This window comes from Chrysemys picta, chromosome 11, assembly GCF_011386835.1.
Source record: "Chrysemys picta bellii isolate R12L10 chromosome 11, ASM1138683v2, whole genome shotgun sequence".
NCBI classification, from domain to species: domain Eukaryota; kingdom Metazoa; phylum Chordata; order Testudines; family Emydidae; genus Chrysemys; species Chrysemys picta.
The window spans coordinates 58,646,078-58,665,502 of record NC_088801.1 but is presented as its reverse complement, the minus strand read 5'-3'; the positions used below and the strand labels follow the sequence as shown (position 1 = coordinate 58,665,502).

General features: G+C 46.1%; 1 protein-coding gene across 7 annotated transcripts in view; it reads left to right on the top strand.

Moving 5' to 3' along the window:
- LOC135974150 (maestro heat-like repeat-containing protein family member 7) overlaps positions 1-19,425 on the top strand; it is a 105,750-nt gene that overhangs the window by 56,515 nt on the left and 29,810 nt on the right. For 4 of the 7 annotated variants that reach the window (XM_065560899.1, XM_065560900.1, XM_065560903.1 and 1 more), the window contains one exon: positions 2,458-2,666. In XM_065560899.1, the coding sequence (XP_065416971.1) occupies positions 2,458-2,523 (66 nt within the window). In that variant the 3' untranslated portion in view covers positions 2,524-2,666. Of the gene's footprint in view, positions 1-2,151; positions 4,465-11,136; positions 11,385-13,890; positions 14,031-16,132; positions 16,256-16,861; positions 16,942-17,497; positions 17,643-19,188; positions 19,285-19,425 lie in introns of those variants that run through there. The other 3 variants (XM_065560906.1, XM_065560901.1, XM_065560902.1) reach the window with 3 other exon arrangements.

Genomic DNA, 19,425 nt, shown 5'->3' with positions numbered 1-19,425 from the left:
TTCAATTCCTCTGGCATGTTAGTGAAATAATAGTGAATAACTATAAATAATGTAGTAAGTTTACTAGAGAGTAAATGTAGCCTCTAGTCTACATTCGCAAAGGGGGATTTTAGCAGTTTTTTATAGTTTTTGGTTTGCCTCACGCACTTAAAGACATCTAAGAATTTGGAATTTGAGATGTTCCTTTTACCTACCCTATGTTCCCTCCTTCCAGTGGACATGATAAAGGATTATGCCCCATTGAAGGGTACAGGATTTTAGCAGTTTTTTATAGTTTTTGGTTTGCCTCACGCACTTAAAGACATCTAAGAATTTGGAATTTGAGATGTTCCTTTTACCTACCCTATGTTCCCTCCTTCCAGTGGACATGATAAAGGATTATGCCCCATTGAAGGGTACATGACCAAGGACTGTAATACCCACAAGTCCTTCTCAGATAAAGCCCAGAAGCACCAAAAGACACTCTAATCCAGAATCTCCACCTGCAGAGGCTTTGGAGGTGAGAGTATGGATGACTTTTTCCTAAAAAGGTCTCTCAGGCATGTGTAGTGTGGCTGGTAAGCCTCCCTCAGTGCCAAGGCCTGAGTCAGACCTCCAGGCTGAAAGGGAGCTGTCTCCTTTAAAAGCTCCCTTCACCTATTCTCCCAAAGGTGAGGAACGGTCTCTTTGATTTGTTTGCTGGGATTGACTTTAGGGGAACTGCCCAGGTGAGTAAGTTCTGAAGGTTTGGGCCCTGTTGTATTAAGTTAGATGGAATATATGAGCTACGTGTTAACATAACCCGATCACTGTCCAATATTAAACAACGTTAAACAAGGTTCAGGTTTTGGTATGCAGATACCTTAGCCTGCTTGGTACCATAGCAAACAAACCATTAAAAATCCTTCTATTAACGATATGGAAAAGAAGGAAAAACAGGTAAAGCATTTGAAATATAAAGTATTAAGTAAGACTTTTATTTTAACAACATTTCTTTGTTCCCTTTCCTTTTAGCTGGAGAGAGTTTTAAAAGGACCCTCCTTCCCCCCTTGTTTGACAGTCTCTTAGATGGTATTAAGGATGGAATAACTGTTCTTTTGGGTAAAAAAAGAAGTTAGTTGGGCTGGAGCTGCTGTTGTTAAAGTCCAATCTCATTTTATTCCAGGTGGTGTCTGGGATTTACCTGGAGCTAATAGGGGTGGATGTTTCCTGGGTCCTTCGCTCTGGCCTGATCTGATCAGGACATCTCTTAGGATTAGGATGATGAAAGATGAAAGCCTGGGGTCCCAGGAGGTGGTGGCAGGGCAGCCATGATGGTGAAACTCATTTCACTAGGCTCTGTCCGTTTTTCTGTCTTCCCCTTCAAAAGCCTCTTACTTTAAGGACCCAAAAAGGGAATGGTGGGTGGAATAGCCAATTCCCTCCTTATTATGTCCACCAATTAGGCCTAATATTTGACACACGAATTTTGGTTCATTAATTTTTGGTTCCACATTTTCCAAGCATGATTTTAACTCAGTCCTTGAGTTATATTGATGTGGCCTTTTTGTTTGGACTTAGTTTTTTTGATGGATTTTTTTTTTTGCACCTGTTTGTAACATTAATTATTAAAAGCAATTTAACTTAGTTTTTATTAACATTTATTGTTATAGGTTATTGTAACAGTTTATGAACTTTTATATACTTTTTCCAGTTAAGCTTACAATTAAAGTAAATTTGTAGGCCCAGTTATTAGAACAGCCCTCAATACTGATTCAGTCAAAACTCCAACTGACTTGGTGAAATTTGCTCTAAATTAGGAAAAACTTGAGATATTTATGGGTTGCTTAAGGTTACATTTTAAAAACATAAGTGAATAGGTGAAAGTTAGTATGGCTTTGTGAAAGGTAAAACTGGAGCTTGCCTTGTATAACTAAGAGGAGAACTTGGCCATTGTATCGGTTAGTTACCTTCTGTCTAGATCAATAGACAATGAAACGTCTGGCTGAGAACAGAATGTAATCCACTGTATTAAAACAAATATTTGGATGTTTGTATGAAATGTACTAGGTTATTACCACCAAGCCTATTTCAGACATTAGGGCCTACTCTCTCTTTCTGTTTCTATACATTTGTGTCATTTTTAACATGTCTTTTTTATTACTATTTTGTTACATTTATTATATCTATCAGGGTACTCACTACTGAAGAAGTGATTGAAAGAAGTTGTTACTCACCTTGTGCAGTAATGATGGTTCTTTGAGAGATGTGTCCCTATGGGTGCTCCACTGTAGATATGTAAAATATCCACTAGCTTGTGGTGTGACTCAGTCACCTCTTGTAGTGGTATCTGTAAAGCTTCGGTCCTGGAACAGTTTGAAGTCATCTGCGATAGATGGTGGAGGGGGCATCACTGTCTCATCTGGCGATAATGATGAGAAATGGACTTGAGGGGTAACTTCCTCCTCAACTCCTCCTGTTCCTCCCTTGCCTTTTTAGGGGATTCAGAAGCACTTTCAGCAGCTGGAGGAGTGTGTTTCCTTGGTTTTTGGTAGGCCACATTAGAACTACGGGAGGCCTGTTGTCTTTGAGCCTGCGAGGGATCTCAGTATAGCCATTGCGAGGGAGGGAAGGAACCCTGTGGTTGGCACCATGGATGTCCAAACCAGGGAGGCTGTGGATCAAAAGGACGATATCACTGAGGTCCATAGTGGAATTGGGCACCATATGGCAGGTGAGAAGAGCATTGGGAGACCACATCCTCTTGTTCACTTTCTGACTTGGAAGACGAAAAGGGCGGTGCACAGCAAGAAGTCATCGGCAAGTCAAAGGCTCTGGGTGAACTTAGTACAAGGGCCCTGGTACTGAGCAGAGGAGAGCCAATGCAAGAGACACCGAAAGATCTGTTACGCATTGGAAGTCCGGCTGTGCCGAAGGTGTTGGTACTAGTAGTGGTTGTCGGTGCTGAGAGGCCTGTACCGACGGGGACGGTGATGTGGACCTCATAGTATGGTCTGTTGGTGCCTGATGTACCACAGGTGGTAATGATGTCCGAACTGGTGGAGCCTTCCCCGGGGCAGATTTTCTGTCTTTCTCATACCCTGATGGTACTGGTGGTTCCTTGCCTATGCCCATTGGGTCCTTGGGCAACCTGACATACTCTGAGTACTGGATTTAGATGGCTTCGGTGCCATGGGTACCAATGATACTGATCGAGCTGGAGGTAGTTTTCAACTCAATGGGGACTCGCTATGGGGACTCAAGGACCTTTTCTTAGAGGCGTTATGTGAGTAGCTTGCGAGCGTCTTCTTGGGCTCACCTCCCTTGGAAGTAGAGAGTTGTGGTGAGGTCTCCCTGCCACAGCTGAGGTGGTTGAAGGGCTGACTCCTTGCGTAGGAATTTGAGCCTCAGTTCTCTGTACTTTCTGGATCTGGGCTTCAGTTGTTGACACAAACCACACTTCTTCTTTGAGTGCTTGTTCATGTCCATTCCAATCAGGTTTGCGCACGTGCGTGCAAGGCAACTGGAAACCTTTTTCCCTAGCAGCATCCGTCGGGTTGGCCTGGGCACCCCCTGGAGCCGCGCCTTCATGGCATTCAATATAGAGCCCTGCCGACCCACCACCCCCTCAGTTCCTTCTTACTGCTGGTGACGGCTAGCTGGAAGAATCTGTTGCTCTTGCTTTGCAGGCATGTTTGGACAGTGTCCACTCTTAGTGTTTGTGATGTTGCACTCCATATGTTTATGGAAATACGCTTATGAATGTAAATATAATGTAACTGGAATATGTTTTATACAAAAGGTCTCTTGTAAGGTATCATTACAAAGCTTATAATCTACTAAGTGTGTTCATCCTATTTGTATGAAGTATCATTCTTGTATCTGAAGCTAGAAATATGAAGTATTACTCTGAAGTCCTATTGTAACTATGCAAAGTGTGGGCCATTAATGGTGGCTTAGAATCTTGATGGCTCCCATTAACTAGGGCAATTGTTGGTAAATAGCTCTGTTTACTTATAAGCCTTCCTGTATACCTGGGTGCCAGCCAGCGAGTAATGAAGTCTCACAGGATATGTGAACATGTCACATGATACTGGAATCCATCTTAAACCTGGTGCTTTTCCATTTAGAAGGAAGGGTGGGAACCCAGAGAGAGACAAAGGATTCCCACCTTGTGCCAAAGATATAAAAGGGGGTGGAACAGAACAAAAGTGGCTGCACTCATGAGAAAACCCCTAGTTACCACCTGCGCTGGAACTAACAAGAAGTGTACCAGGGGAAAAGATTGGGCCCAGACTAAGAAGGAGTCTAGTCTGTGAAAGAAGCTTATTGGAACATCTCTGAGGGTGAGATTTACCTGTATTCAGTTTCTTAAATGTATTAGGCTTAGACTTGCGTATTTTGTTTTATTTTGCTTGGTAACTTATTTTGTTCTGTCTGTTATTACTTGAAACCACTTAAATCCTACTTTTTATACGTAATAAAATCACTTTTGTTTATTAATTAACCCAGAGTAAGTGATTAATACCTGGGGGAGCAAACAGCTGTGCATATCTCTCTATCAGTGATATAGAGGATGGAGAATTTATGAGTTCACCCTGTATAAGCTTTATACAGAGTAAAACAGATTTATTTGTGGTTTGGATCCCATTGGGAGTTGGGTGTCTGGGTGCTGGAAATAGATAACTTGCTGAGCAGGTTTTGGTTAAAGTCTGCAGCTTTGGGGGCGTGGACCAGACCTGGGTCTGTGTTTCAGCAGACTATCATGTCTAGCTCAACAAGGCAGGGCTCTGGAGTCCCAAGCTGGCAGGGAAAAACAGGCTCAGAGGTAATTCCAGCACATCAGTTGACAGCCTCAAGGGGGTCTCTGTGACTGAACTGTCACTGTGTTTATAGTTAGTTCTCAGTAGTTTATTAGTGTTAGTTTAGTATTAGTAGTTAGGTCATAACTTTCCGAGACCACTTAATAGGGAGACGTGTATCGGTTATGACAGACAACACCACAGCGATGTTCTGTGTCAACAAACAGGGGTGCACGTTCCTCTCCCCTGTGCCAGGAACACAGGCCAGGGGTGCACGTTCCTCTCCCCTCATGTTGTGGGACTTCTGCGTAAAGCACTCGATACATCTGCAAACACCGTACCTCCCTGGAGTACTCCCTGAAGCAGAGCAAAAGCCATTTACTGAAGTAGCATTACCTCTGTTGCTGGTGTTGTATGGGTCACTGTGAATCAGACAGCTGCTGCCTGGTTTAGTGGCTATGGGAGCTGCTGTTTCTCTAGTGACTTGAGAACTTTGAGCAAATATCCCCCTGACCTATTCTCATCAGCTTCCTGTCCACGGAACTGAGGGCCAAGAATTGTCAGTTAAAGGCAAGGCAGATCTCACTGTACATATTGGTGCCTCAGTAGGGGACACCCCTTTGTGGTCACTGATATGGTCCAGTTTGGGAGTAGATTTTTGTAGACTGGAATCCGATGGCGATTCCATGTGCGTAATCAAACATCAGGGTGAGATGAAGATCGTGCTGAATTACACACTAACACCAATGTATCAATTTCATCTTCTGTGACTGATACAACAGTGCCCTTGGAGGATGTGAATATCCTGTTGTCCAATTACAAAGGCATCTTAATTATAGGACTTACCGCCAAGCTGGGATGGGCTCATTTGACAGCACTATATCGATACATCGAGATGTACACCCCATAAACAGAGACCCTCTTGCACAGCTGTGCCAAGACAGTAGAAAACCTGTTACAGGTGAAAAAGAGAGTGATTTGGCCATCTCATGGACATCACCAGTTTTTCTAGTCACAAGGGAAGATAAAGTACACTGCTTTTGTGGGGTTGTTAGACAGCTAAATACTGTTACAAAAAACATACACCGCCAATCCTACAGATTGATGATGTTCTGGACCAATTTGGGGGTGCTCAGGAATCCATTACTCTGGATTTGCCCAGTGGATATTGCCAGGTTCTCTTACGGAAGTTCTGCATAAAGATAACCTTCACTATTGGGCTGCATCATTATAGTTCAGTTCAGCTTTTTGGGATGACTCAGGGGCCTGCTGCCTCTCAGAGATTAATGACTTAAGCAGATGTTTCTTCTACTTGGATGGTATCATTGTGTACACCATCCAGCTGGATGGAGCATCCACAATGTCTATGAGCAGCATAGGAATGTCGACAGTTAGAACCAATGAGGCCACCATCTTCAGGGGAAGTTGTGAGTGGCAGTTGGGCCCAGAGTTTTGCAGGTATTTATGTGCCTAACTCCCTGACTGAGTAAAGGTCAGAGTAAAGGTTAATCCATACTGGTTAACCACCTGCTCATAGGGAAAAGCAGGAATTTATGCCCCATTTTAGACAAAACCTTAACCTTAACTGGAGTCGCCACCAGGCACCTCCATAATACTTTATGTCGCTTATATGGTTAACAACCCTTGGTCCTTCCTTTATTACCCGCCCGTGTTCATGGCAACAATGACATAAGTGCTGCAGTGTGACCTCACAATGCTGTGATTTGAACACTGGGTCAGTTGGCCCTCAGTGTCAGTTGCTTTTACTTGGACAGAAGGAGAGGCTGGGTATTGTGCTGGCTAAAGTCGATTTCAGATCCAAGATCGAATCTATTACAGAGGGGAAAAAAGTAAGTGGGCTTTCTTACTCCCCATGGCTGTCCTACCTCTGACCAACAGAGACCCACTTTGCTTAAATTCTGTTTGAAAAGGGTCACCAAATTAAATTCGTTTTTTTTGGCCCAGAACCTCAAAGGTATTTAGGCACTTAACTCCCACTGAAATCCATGGGAGTTAGGAGCCTAACTCCCTGACTGAGTAAAGGTCAGAGTAAAGGTTAATCCATACTGGTTAACCACCTGCTCATAGGGAAAAGCAGGAATTTATGCCCCATTTTAGACAAAACCTTAACCTTAACTGGAGTCGCCACCAGGCACTCCATAATACTTTATGTCGCTTATATGGTTAACAACTCTTGGTCCTTCCTTTATTACCCACCCGTGTTCATGGCAACAATGACATAAGTGCTGCAGTGTGACCTCACAATGCTGTGATTTGAACACTGGGTCAGTTGGCCCTCAGTGTCAGTTGCTTTTACTTGGACAGAAGGAGAGGCTGGGTATTGTGCTGGCTAAAGTCGATTTCAGATCCAAGATCGAATCTATTACTGAGGGGAAAAAAGTAAGTGGGCTTTCTTACTCCCCATGGCTGTCCTACCTCTTACCAACAGAGACCCATTTTGCTTAAATTCTGTTTGAAAAGGGTCACCAAATTAAATTCGTTTTTTTGGCCCAGAACCTCAAAGGTATTTAGGCACTTAACTCCCACTGAAATCCATGGGAGTTAGGAGCCTAAATACCTTTGAGAATCTCTCATTTTATGTCTCTCTCGCTCTGGCATGAAAAGTGCCATCCTAACAGAATCCAGGAGGGAATCCAGCTGTCTGATCAGGGGCTACTTGTGCCCTACCTCTCTCTTACACTCAATTCTTTAGTTCAGCTGTAAAAATTGTGGCAGATAGGGAATAACTCCAGAGTTGATAAGGCTGCATGGTAAGGTTATATTTCATTAACCCAGCAGGGACTTCCGGAGATCACTGAGATCCCTAGAAAGACTTGCCCCCTCTGGGAGTCTCTTCCACTGATCCCTCTCTGGGACCCTGTTCTAGGATCTCACACAGGGCCCTTGTCCCTGAAGTGGAGAATGAAAGGAAGTGGGTTCTGTTCCAGGCCTCCATTCATCTGTAGACGAGCTCCATACGCACAGACCCCAGAGGACACAATCAGGGGAGTCGCCCACTAACTTCAGTGGGCTTGGATCAGGCCCAGATATAGGCCCAATAAAAAGATGGCTCCTGCTGTCCCTGCAGCAGAGTGTGGAAAGGAGAGGCTCTTTGCTATGGCATTATTTCCTCCAGGTGCAGAATGGACAGTAGGGGATTTCCACTTCAGTTCCTGGAGATTTAGGGAAGCTGATCCCCATTCTGTGGCCTCACCCTCACAGCTGGCATGAGAGGCAGCAATTGGGCTCGAGACATGGCCCTTAAAATCTGCCTTCAAGTTGATTCTCCATAATTCTCCATCTTGGATGAAGAATAACATTTCCTTTCCCCACTATGGCAGATCATTTTGGTTTTGCGCTGCCCATTTCAATGTTTAAAATTTTCCAGGATTAGGAAGGAATGAGGAGATACATATACATGCTCTTTACTGCTTTTGGGGGTGTGTCAAGGCTGCTTCCCCACTTTGAACTTTAGGGTACAAATGTGGGGGCCTGCATGAAGACTTCTAAGCTTAACTACCAGCTTAGATCTGGTCCGCTGCCACCATTCCCAAATGGATTCCCTTCCCTGGGAAGCCTTGAGAAACTCTTCACCAATTCCTTAGTGAATACAGATCCAAACCCCTTGGATCTTAAGGCAGGGAGAAATGAACCATTCCCCCTCCTTCTCCCACCAACTCCTTGTGAATACAGTTCCAACCCCCCTAGGATCTTAAAACAAGGAGAAATTAACCATACCCCTTCCTTCCTTTCACCAACTCCTGGTGAATACAGATCCAACCCCCTTGGATCTAAAAACAAGGAAAAATCAATCAGGTTCTTAAAAAGAAGGCTTTTAATTAAAGAAAAAGGTAAAAATCATCTCTGTAAAATCAGTATGGAAAATAACTTTACAGGGTAATCAAACTTAAAGAGCTCAGAGGACCTCCCTCTAGCCTCAGGTTCAAAGTATAGCAAACAAAGATAAACACTCTAGTAAAAGGTACATTTACAAGTTGAGAAAACAAAGGAAAACTAACACGCCTTGCCTGGCTATTTACTTACAAGTTTGAAATAGGAGAGACTTGTTTAGAAAGATGTGGAGAACCTGGATTGATGTCTGGTCCCTCTCAGTCCCAAGAGCGAACAACTTCCCAAACAAAGAGCACAAACAAAAGCCTCCCACCCCCCAAGATTTGAAAGTATCTTGTCCCCTTATTGGTCCTTTGGGTCAGATGCCAGCCAGGTTACCTGAGCTTCTTAACCCTTTACAGGGAAAAGGATTTTGGAGTCTCTGGCCAGGAGGGATTTTATAGTACTGTACACAGGATAGCTGTTACCCTTCCCTTTATAGTTATGACAGGGTACAATTCTCCCCCTGGCTGAGGGTCAGCAAAAAATCATGTACCTCTTACATCCCACTAAAATCCAGAGCCTTGGAGAGTGCGATGAAATTTTGCAATGAATGTGAAGAGCTGTAATTTTTCCTGCTGTCTCCAGTGGAGCACAAGCAGCGGCGGCTCCAGGCACCACCGCTCCAAGCGCGTACCTGAAGCGGCAAGCCGCGGGGGGTGCCCTGCCGGTCGCTGCGAGGGTGGCAGTCAGGCTGCCTTCGGCGGCGCGCCTGTGGGAGGTCCACCGGTCCCGTGGATTTGGCGGTAATTCGGCGGCGGGTACGCCAAATCTGCGGGACCAGTGGACCTCCCGCAGGCGCACCGCCGAAGGCAGCCTGCCTGCCATGCTTAGGGTGGCAAAAAAGCTAGAGCCTCCCCTGAGCGCAAGCATGTAGATTAAAATTTAAATCTTTGACAGAGGATTTAAGTAATATTGGAGCACAATGTGATATTTTGAATACAGCTAAACTTTGTGTTGCCCACTAGACTAAGAAGTATATTGTGATATTGATTGATGACCATCAAGCCTGTAATCTTAGCTTTGTGAACTTCTTTCTCCATCTTTGTTCATAGCTCAAGTATTGGAGGAAACCAATGATTGTGAAATTAGTTAAGAGTCCCAACTTCTAAAGCAAGTAAACTTCGGGCTTAAAATGTGTTGGGTTTTATGGGCCAGATCTTCAGCTGCTATAAATGGACAGCTCCATTGACTTGAATGAAGTATTCTGATTTCTAGCAGCTGCGGATCTGACTCAACAAATGTATTATTCAAATGAAACGCATATGCGATGGACAGTGTTCAATGTGAGTTTTTTTAGAAGCACCATAACTGAATTTTGGGTTGGCAAATATTGTGATACATATATATTTGTTTGGATTTTTAGGTGCTTTATAATTCCACTCTTGGTGCCGTCATTGTGTCAGATTAGTTTTGTCGCCTCTTTTCTCTTTACAAACATTAACTAAGTAACCTTCCTCATCCCTGGGAGGTACAGAAGGGTCAGTATCATCTCTTTTTGGTACATGGGGAAACTGAGGCACGGGGCGGGGACGTGAGTTGCCCAGTATCACACAGTGAGTGAGTGGCAAAGCCAGGATGAGAAATCTATTTCTGGTTTCCAGTCCCATACTCAAACCATTAGACCACACTGCTTATCCTTTGCATAGTTTTGAGTATATTTATTGACTTTATTAAAACAACAAAGTTCCAAAAGGAACCCCCAAACCTTTGCTAATATACAATTTGAGTCGAGGATTTATTTCTGTATTTAAAAGAACTAGATTCATTACAGCTGAGCATTTACATGCTAAAAAGGAAGGCAATTCTCAACTGAGGTTCTGGCACCAACCTTTCATCTGGCCCCAGCTACTTCTCATTTTGTAGAATCGCAGAACTGTGGGGCTGGACGGCTCCTCAAGAAATCATCAAGTCCAGCCCCCTATGCTGAGGCAGGACGAAGCAGGGTGCGATTCCCTGCTTGAGGAGACATCCCTGCGCTAGCTGTCATCAAGCTAGCGTGTTAAATAGCAGCGTGGCTGCGACAGTTCAGGCAGTGGCTTGGGCTAACCGCCGGAGTACGTACTCATAGGGTCCGGGTGGGGTTGTACTCGGGGTGGCTAGCCCCTCTCACCGCTGTCCATGCTATCCTTGCTACAGTGCTATTTTAGCAAGCCAGTGCGAATATGTGTATGCGAGCTGGGTATCACACCCCCAGCTGCAAGTGTAGAGATACACTTGGTGGGGGGATTGGCAGGGGGTGCAGGGTCCCAGGCCCAGATTCTCAGAGGTATTTAAGCTCCTAACTGCCATTGATTTCCATGGAAGTTAGGAAACTCCATACCTTTGAGGATCTGGGCCCCAGTTCTCGGGCTCTGCTGTCTGTGGCTCACATTTTTAGCTGGAGGACGACGCACACATTCTCACTAGCTTCAGGCTGGAAATTGTCCCGCAGACAATAAGATCGACTGAAACAAAACTGGCCACCCTTCCTGACTTGTTGCAGAATGGACGTGCACAGCTTGCCAAGGGAGGAGAAGGAGGAGGACGCGGCTGCTGAGGGCACGTCCACCTTGGGAAGAGAGGAACATTCCAGTGGGAGTCAGCGTGAGCCGGAGCTGGCTCGAGAAGATACTCAAGATGGCCCAGCCAAGGTGGTTCCTAAGCAGAGTGGGCCCATCCTAAGGTGTCTAAAGCGAATCTGCCAAAAAGTGAAGAGAGGCAAGACGCGATATCCCCGAACTGTCACTACAGGTAAAAGGAAAGGCTAAGGATGCGCTAAGGGGTGGGAATGAAGGGAGGCAAACTCAGTCTCAACCCCCATGTGTTCAAAGATTTGCAGTGATCCCAAAGGCTCTTGGGTTTGTGTTCCACTTAGGGAAAACTGAAGACAAGGCACAGAGGGGGGGGGGGAAACATGGAAAAAGTGGAGGAGGGGAGAACAAATAGATGTGGCCGCATGGCTTTGCTAGTGGGTGGACGGCGCTCTTCCATGGCTGAGTCTGCATGCAGCTCGAGGGCAGCCCTCTGTTCTGCACGGGGGGCAGAGATCACTGCTGGAGATTGACAAATAAATAATGAGCTAGCAGTAATCAGTCCCAGTACTAATCATCCCAGAATCTCCCAGAGACTGGAATGACAGGAGACAGTGTTCCTGAATCAGGACCAGTTTGGTAAATGCTGGATCTCCGTGAGGTCCTTCCATCCCCAGTGTGAACACAATACTTACAAGCCCTGATACAAACACTAGACCAGGGTGATGGTCAGACCCCTGTATTTCTAAGGCTCTCCAGCACTGGTGGAGGTGATGATGCCCCCAGAGCCTGTATTTCTCTGGGAACCTCTGGCTGCTGGAAGAGGAAGGGCAGTTTCTATTTCTCTCCACCACACACTGCTCTCCCTTCTCTTTCTTACCCTTGTAGTGAAGTCATTGCTTGGAGCAGGCAGAACAATACAACACTAGGGATGACTGACTAGCCCAATACCTGGGTTGGAATGGGAGTCCTATTTCTGGATCCTAGAGCCTGGTTCTCATTACACTAAGGCCTCTTTCCACTGCTCTGGCAGGTACATCTCTCTCAGGAACCATAAGGAGGAATGGGGAGGGAGTAAAATGGGGCCTAGGTGTGGCCACGCCTCTGCACCCAGAAGTGTGCAAAGGAGACACCCCCACACACACTCTGGGCCCAGCTGGTGCCTCTCCACAATAGGGCCCTGCTGTTGGAGAGTCCGTAGGCATTACTGTACTAAAAATCTTAAATAACAGCTAGAGACTTACATTGTTTCTAAATGAAAGCTTAGATGCTGCAGAACAAAAAGGCATTAGAAAAAAGAAGCCAATATGCCAGGCCACCGCGGCCCATCCCACGCTCAGCCCTGGTTTAGTCCAGTCTAGTTTTAAATGTCTTTAGCCAACGTGTCTCAAACAGTGGGTCTTGACCCCAGATGATTACACAGAGCAATCAAGGGAGTCAGGAGGCATTGAAAATTGTATTATAACCTAAAGCAAAAATAATCTTGCTCCCCCACTCCCTGCACACCTTTACCCTTCAAGGTCAAATATTCTTGGCCAACCTCTCACAACACACGTGCAGGTGAATTCTGTAGGGCTAATGTTGTTAGCAATGACACATTTCTAACTCTTATAGTGATTGTAAAGGCAAAATTCTTTGACTTTGAATAAGTGGCCAACCTGAAAACCACAGACTTAAGCAATGGGGCTTCCACCACTTCCCTTGGGAGGATGTTATCCTGGCTGTTCCACCCATCACGAGCTCCTAGCTGCTTTCCCATGCTGCTGACGGCGGCAAAGCAGGATATGTGAACTGAATCCTAATTGCAAGAGCATCAGCCAGTCCTATTCAGCCATATTTGGCTGGCTAATGTTCATGCTGTCGGACAAATCTATTATTTGGTTGGCCCTATACAGTACAGCGAGTCCTGGTATTTCTTTGGGTCTGTGCTCATTCATGTCCAATCAGAGAGCACAAGATATTTATTGCATAATGAATCAATAACATTTATCCAAGAAATAAAGGGGGTAGAGGATATGACTGGAGTCAGGAGAACTATCTTCTATTCCCAGCATTGCCAGTGACCTGCTGTTTGACTGAGCCAGTCACTTCACCTCCCTGTGCCATGGTTTCTCCGGCCATAAAAATGGTGGTAATAATACCGGCCCACCTTTAAAAGCCATTTGGAGATCCTCCACTGAAAAACTCCATAGAAGTGCAAAGGAGTCTCATTCTGGGTCTCTCTTATTTTGTTTTTGTTTTTTAAGGAATCCCCAATTTGATTCTGATTTTGATCACACCAATCTCTCTTGCTTTGAGAGTCAGTGGCTTATTTCACCAGCATCACAGTTTCCTTCACTTCTCCCCTGCTCAAGCAGGATATAGATGTCTAGCCCTATTCAAAACAAACGGTAGGAATCAAACCAATCAAACCAACAAACAAAAGATAACCCTACCCAGAGCAGAGATATCTTACCCCAAAAAGGGAGATGTGCCAGTGACGCCACGCTTTCCACTAGGAACTTCGCTATTGCTCATTGATTTTAGCTGGAAGGAGCCCAGATACCACGGTGATGGGCAGCAGTATACAACCCCAAGACAGACAGACCGTGTCCTTTCTTTGGTTTAAATGAACTGTCTTTTGGGCACCAATCAGTCCATGAATGACACCTCAGGGCGCGTTCGTTCCCCTTTAACCAGCAATGGCAGTAATTTCTTTCTTTCTGTCATTCCTTCTTTCTTATTAGTCCCAGATATCTCGTGCATGGAGATTATTTGGGAGGCGGATGAAAGTGGACGTGAGCAGCATGGCTGTGCTATGGAGGGAGCCATGCTCCTGCTGGAATCATGGAGAAACACTGTTGACTACTTCAATAGTAACAAAGAGGTATAAACCTTCTCCATCTAATCTGTAAACTAGTGTCCCCTCACGCTGTCCGTCCCACCTGACCCAGCCTGGGACATCCCAGAAGGTTTATCACATAGGGTCTGACTTCTCTTCAAACCCTTTGCCTACAGCACTCAACCTTTCTTCTTTCACTTACTCCAGACAATCCAGCCTCTGGATGCTTTTCTCCTATTATACATATTAGGTGCCTTCTCCAGATACATCCCACAAACTCTTTGGTGATCTCATGCCCTGTTTGTCGGTGGTATCCTTGATTTGCAGGGATTTCCCACCACTCTGTGCTAGTTTCAGTAGATTCTTGCCCGGCTACCCCCCTGCCTCACACTATCCGTTGGACTCAAGGACGAGACATTTCCACCCAAGGTCTCCCCTGGCGACTGCTCCTCTCTCAGGGCTGGTCTACACTGGGGGGGGATCGATCTAAGATACGCAACTTCAGCTTCGAGAATAGAGTAGCTGAAGTCGACATATCTTAGATCGATTTACCTCGGGTCCTCACAGCGCGGAATCGATGGCCGCGGCTCCCCCGTTGATTCCGCTTCCGCCTCTCGCTCTGGTGGAGTTCCGGAGTCGACAGGGAGCGCGTTCGGGGATCGATTTATCGCGTCTAGACGAGACACGATAAATCGATCCTCGATAGATCGATTACTACCCGCTGATCCGGCAGGTAGTGAAGACGTACCCTTAGACCTTCACTGACAAAACAAATGGGTCCAGCTTTGTCGCTTATACACATGGTGTCAAGGCTGAATCCCTACTCTGGCACTTCGAGTGCAGAAGGTGGAGGCTGGCAAGGATTTAAAAAATCAATACTTGCCACTCCAGGCTTGTATTACACTCCCAAGGTTACAGCTTTTCTCTGACCTTGTCTTGGTAAACGCTGCCACCACCCAAATGCAAAAAAACCCCTTGGACCCAGGAAGGAGCACTTGGGAATTCTTCCCTGTGGGGTATCCTCAAGCCCTTTCAAATCCCCCCGCACCCTCCGGGGAAGAGCTGAGAAAGAAAACAAAGGAAATCTGCTGTTGCCACCTGCTAATTAAACAACATGCACAAACCTCTTAGGACACCAAAAATCCAATTCTGTTCTTAAAAAAGGTAAATTTTGTTAAAAACAAAAAGGAAGAAAGTACATCTGGAACTTAGGCTTTTTGCTAGATCTTAAAAGAAAACAATTACAAAAATTAAGCATCAAGATAGCTCTCTTGAGGTTCAGCTTCAAGGTTACAAGCAAAACAAAAGTATCTGGGGTTAGCACAGAGGAGATCCACAAGCCAAAATAAAGAAATAAACCTGATCGCGTCTAGTTAAACATTCCCTGTCCAATGATTTTTCTCGGTATGGAAGATGAATTTTCATACCTGGTTCCAGCCTTACACAGAATTGCTGCTCCGTGTCCTGTCTCCAGAGAACAGACACAGACAAAGAGAAGTTTTTTCCCCATTTTAAAAAGTTTTAGCCCTCCCATTGGATCTTTTGGTCAGGTGCCCACTCCTTTTCCTTTAGCTGGGGAACTTTGTTAACCCTTTACAGGTAAAGCAAGCAGAGAACAGCTACCAAGAGGGACTTTATAGCTAACTGGCTGGCTGGGTGTTCATAAAAGGGAGCCCCCCCCCCTTCATTTATTACACATGGTCACGCTACATCTGGCTACTTGTCCTACAGAAAACAGGCCCTGTGTGGAGTCCTCCACATGGAGTCCCATTGCTGTTCTGCTTGTTCTCCTGGATCCAACCCTTCTCTGAACAAGTAGCTCACACAGTCAGGTCCTACACAATCCAACATTCTGCTGGAAGCCATCAGAACCCTTTTTAGACTGTCAATTCTTGGGAGCTGGGCCTGTGTCTTCCTTTGTTTGCAGACAGAGCCCAGTATATTGTAGGTGCTGCCCGGATACATCATCATCCTCAACTCACCACAATTTCAGATCCTGATTATTCATTGCTCTGCAACATTGTTAATTTATCTACCAGGTGTTCCGTGTGGAGGGGTTTTGAATGAAGGTAGAATATTCTACCCGATGATGTTCTCTATCTAAATCCCTTTCACCCTGATATATATTTTTTCTCATTTTGGTTTAGGATTTCATTATGAAAAAAAGTTTCTTAAGACTCTTGTTTGTTCTCAGCAAGAGCATCGACTGGCATAACATGCCTGACTTTTTTATTCACAACTTTGCATCAGACACGGCAGGAGCCATAGTGGTGAGTAAATAATATACACAGGGTCCGTGTTGTTGGTTGGAAAAGATTGATGAACTGTGGAGAATACTTAGCTGCTAACCCCACGCTAGGGTCCATGGAATCTGGAGAGTTGTAAAGAACTTTGTTGTATACACTGAAGCAATTATTTCAGTGTGTAAAATTGAGGTCAGTGCTGATTGACTGGAAATATTAGTGTGAATGGACAGAGAGAGGATGCTAGTTGGTGGGAAGTAGGAGATGAGTGAACAGAGATGGATGAGGAAATGAGGGAGTGAATTTGTGGCTGGGTAGAAACAGATGAGATCCCTTTGGACAACACCACTGGCTGAGTAGCTTCATGATCTGGGAGCTCTTCCATCAGAAAGGAAGATCCTGGGGTTTGGCTGGGCTCCTTGTTACTTTTGGAATATCTGATGTTCTTTTAGCTGGGGATTTATTGGAGACTCCAGAGAAGCCTGTGGCTAATTTCGCCTTTTTTGAGGCCTCCGGAGTTAGCTGTGATGCCAGGGCTTTGTATAACCTCCTCAATGAATGTGTGAGGGAGTAGGACTGATGCTGGGAGCACTTTTGTCTCATTTACTATGTTTGCCCCTTTGTGACTTACAGGAGATGATTAAGAAAGAACCCCGGGACTCTCTCTCCAGCACCATTCGGCTCCAGGCCATGGCCATCATTATCGAGCTGAGGTAACGTGACTTCTCATTTAACTGCTCAGCCTTCACACCTGGCTTCTCACTCCATGCTCGGTGGGACCAGAGTTGCCAATAGCAGTCCCTCACTTCGTGCCTTTTTCTCTTTAGATGCTGAGGACTCTTTGGGGAGGAGCTGGGGGACTATTGCATGGCTGACTGATGATTTTCTACCCAGTAACATTGTAATCCTCTTTACTCCACATGTGATTCAAAGCCAAGAGTCTCTGCAGACATTTTGAGATGATTTTCTTTCTGGAGGTGTCAGCTGAGTCATTTCCTTCACTCTCTTCTGTAGCGTTTCTGAGCCGGATTTACTATTCGGGTCACCAGTCCCTGCCCTCCCGTGCTTTTCCTGTATTCTGTTAATCTTTGCCAGTGTCTTACTCTTCTACATTGTTACTGTTCACATGATCTTGTTCTCTTGTATAGTCCAGATGTCTCTTAGTCTCACGCTCCTTCAGCATAACCCTCAGTTCATGTCCTCACCATCTGATGCCTCCGTTACGCTTCAGCACCTCAAAGTCCAATCCAGGCTTCTTCCTTTTACCAGCAAAAAGCATGTGGTGAAGGCCATGGGCTCCCACCAGAGATGGGTCCTGCTGAGAACATTCCTCAAGAGCGTGTTTTCCCTGCCACTTCTAATGACATTGCAGGTGCAAGGAGTAATCAGGGGCATAAGCGGCCAGTACACAAAGGTAACTCAAGAATGGTTTCCTGTTACTTACTTTGGGCCCATATTGGGGATATGTGACTACACTGTCAGCGAAATTTCTCATGGAACGCCATTGTGGAGTATCAGTTGGGGACTTTAGCCCCGGTGACGTGGCCCTGATCATTCGTCCCATGCATACAGCAAGTAGCTGCCACATTCCCAATTATGAAAATGATCCATCCATTTTCAATTTACTAGGGAACTACTGGGGATCCCAATCTGGGTGGTGAAGCTAGAATGAGGCATGTGGAATGAGGAAAACGTACTTAGTGCTTGCCCCAGAAATGGGGCTGGCTATTGTTTGATCACTGACCGGGTATTTCTGGTGTGTGGCACCTCCCACAGCTAGGTCCTCTTGTATGAAGGGGCTGAATAAAGTTGGGGTCCTGCGGCACTCGATACAGCCACATTTTCAGCCTGAACTTTACTTTAGTCCCTACTTTTGACCTGCAATTATTTGCAGTTACACCTCATTGAGGATCTGGCCTTATTTTTATAGACCTTGTCTTAGGACAAGGTCTGAACTATACATTCTATTGGTTTATGACTTGGAAGCCAGAAAGGACCATTAGATCATCTAACCCAGGGGTGGCCAACCTGAGCCTGAGAAGGAGCCAGAATTTACCAATGGACATTGCTGAAGATCCACAGTAATATGTCAGCAGCCCCCCATCAGCTTCCCCACCCCACTCCCAGCGCCTCCTGCCCTCTGGCAGCCCCGCTGATCAGCGCCTCCCCCTCCCTCTCCGCACATCCCGATCAGCTGTTTGGTGGCGTGCAGGAGGCTCTGGAGGGGAGGAGCGATGGCACGGCAGGCTCAGGGGATGAGGCGGGAAGGGGTGGAGTGGGGGCAGAGCCTGTGGCAGAGCCAGGGGTTGAGCAGTAAGCACCAGTAGCGTAGCTAGGGTGGAAGCGGGGCAGCGGCCGCTCCCCCACCGAGCACAAGTGGCGCCTTTTTCATTTTACTCACCCGGGAGCAGGAAAAAAAACAGGCGCCACCTGCTGCGGCGCTTTTACTGACGGGGCGGCGCTCCGGGTCTTGGCGGTACTTCGGCGGCGGGACCTTCACTAGCTCCGGGTGTCTTCGGCGGCACTGAAGCTTCATCGCCGAAATGACGCCGAAGACCCACAGAGCGAGTGAAGGTTCCGCCGCCGAGGTGCCGCCGAAGACCCGGAGCGCCGCCCTGTCAGTAAAAGCGCCGCAGCGGGTGGCGCCTTTTTTTTCCCACTGCCCCTGTTCCCTCCACCTGGCTACGCCCCTGATGAGCACCCCCGGGCACATTGGAACGTTGGCGCCTGTAGCTCCAGCCCCGGAGTCGGTGCCTATACAAAGAGCCGCATATTAACTTCTGAAGAGCCGCATATGGCTCCGGAGCCACAGGTTGGCCACCCCTGATCTAGCCTGATTTCTTGTATAATACAGGCCAAAGAATTTCACCCTGTGATTCTTGCCTCAAGCCCATAAGATAAATTATTTGTATAATCCACAGCTCTGTGGCGCTGAGCATAACGGTTCCCCCTCCTTTCAGGTTCTCTTCATTGAAACATTGCAGACCCTCAACGAGATGCTCCAGAGTCTGATTTTAGAAAATCCACTTCCGGCTGAGCTAGAGAGGATCTTGCAGGTAAACAGGATCTGGAGATGCTGGTTGGAGGATGGTAAGGTAGGGAAGAGGAACAGGAAAATCTTGTCAAGAGCTTGTAAGGGAAAGGAGAGTTAAGGAAAGAACGGAGTGCCCCATCTCCACAGGGTTCTCCTATTAGGG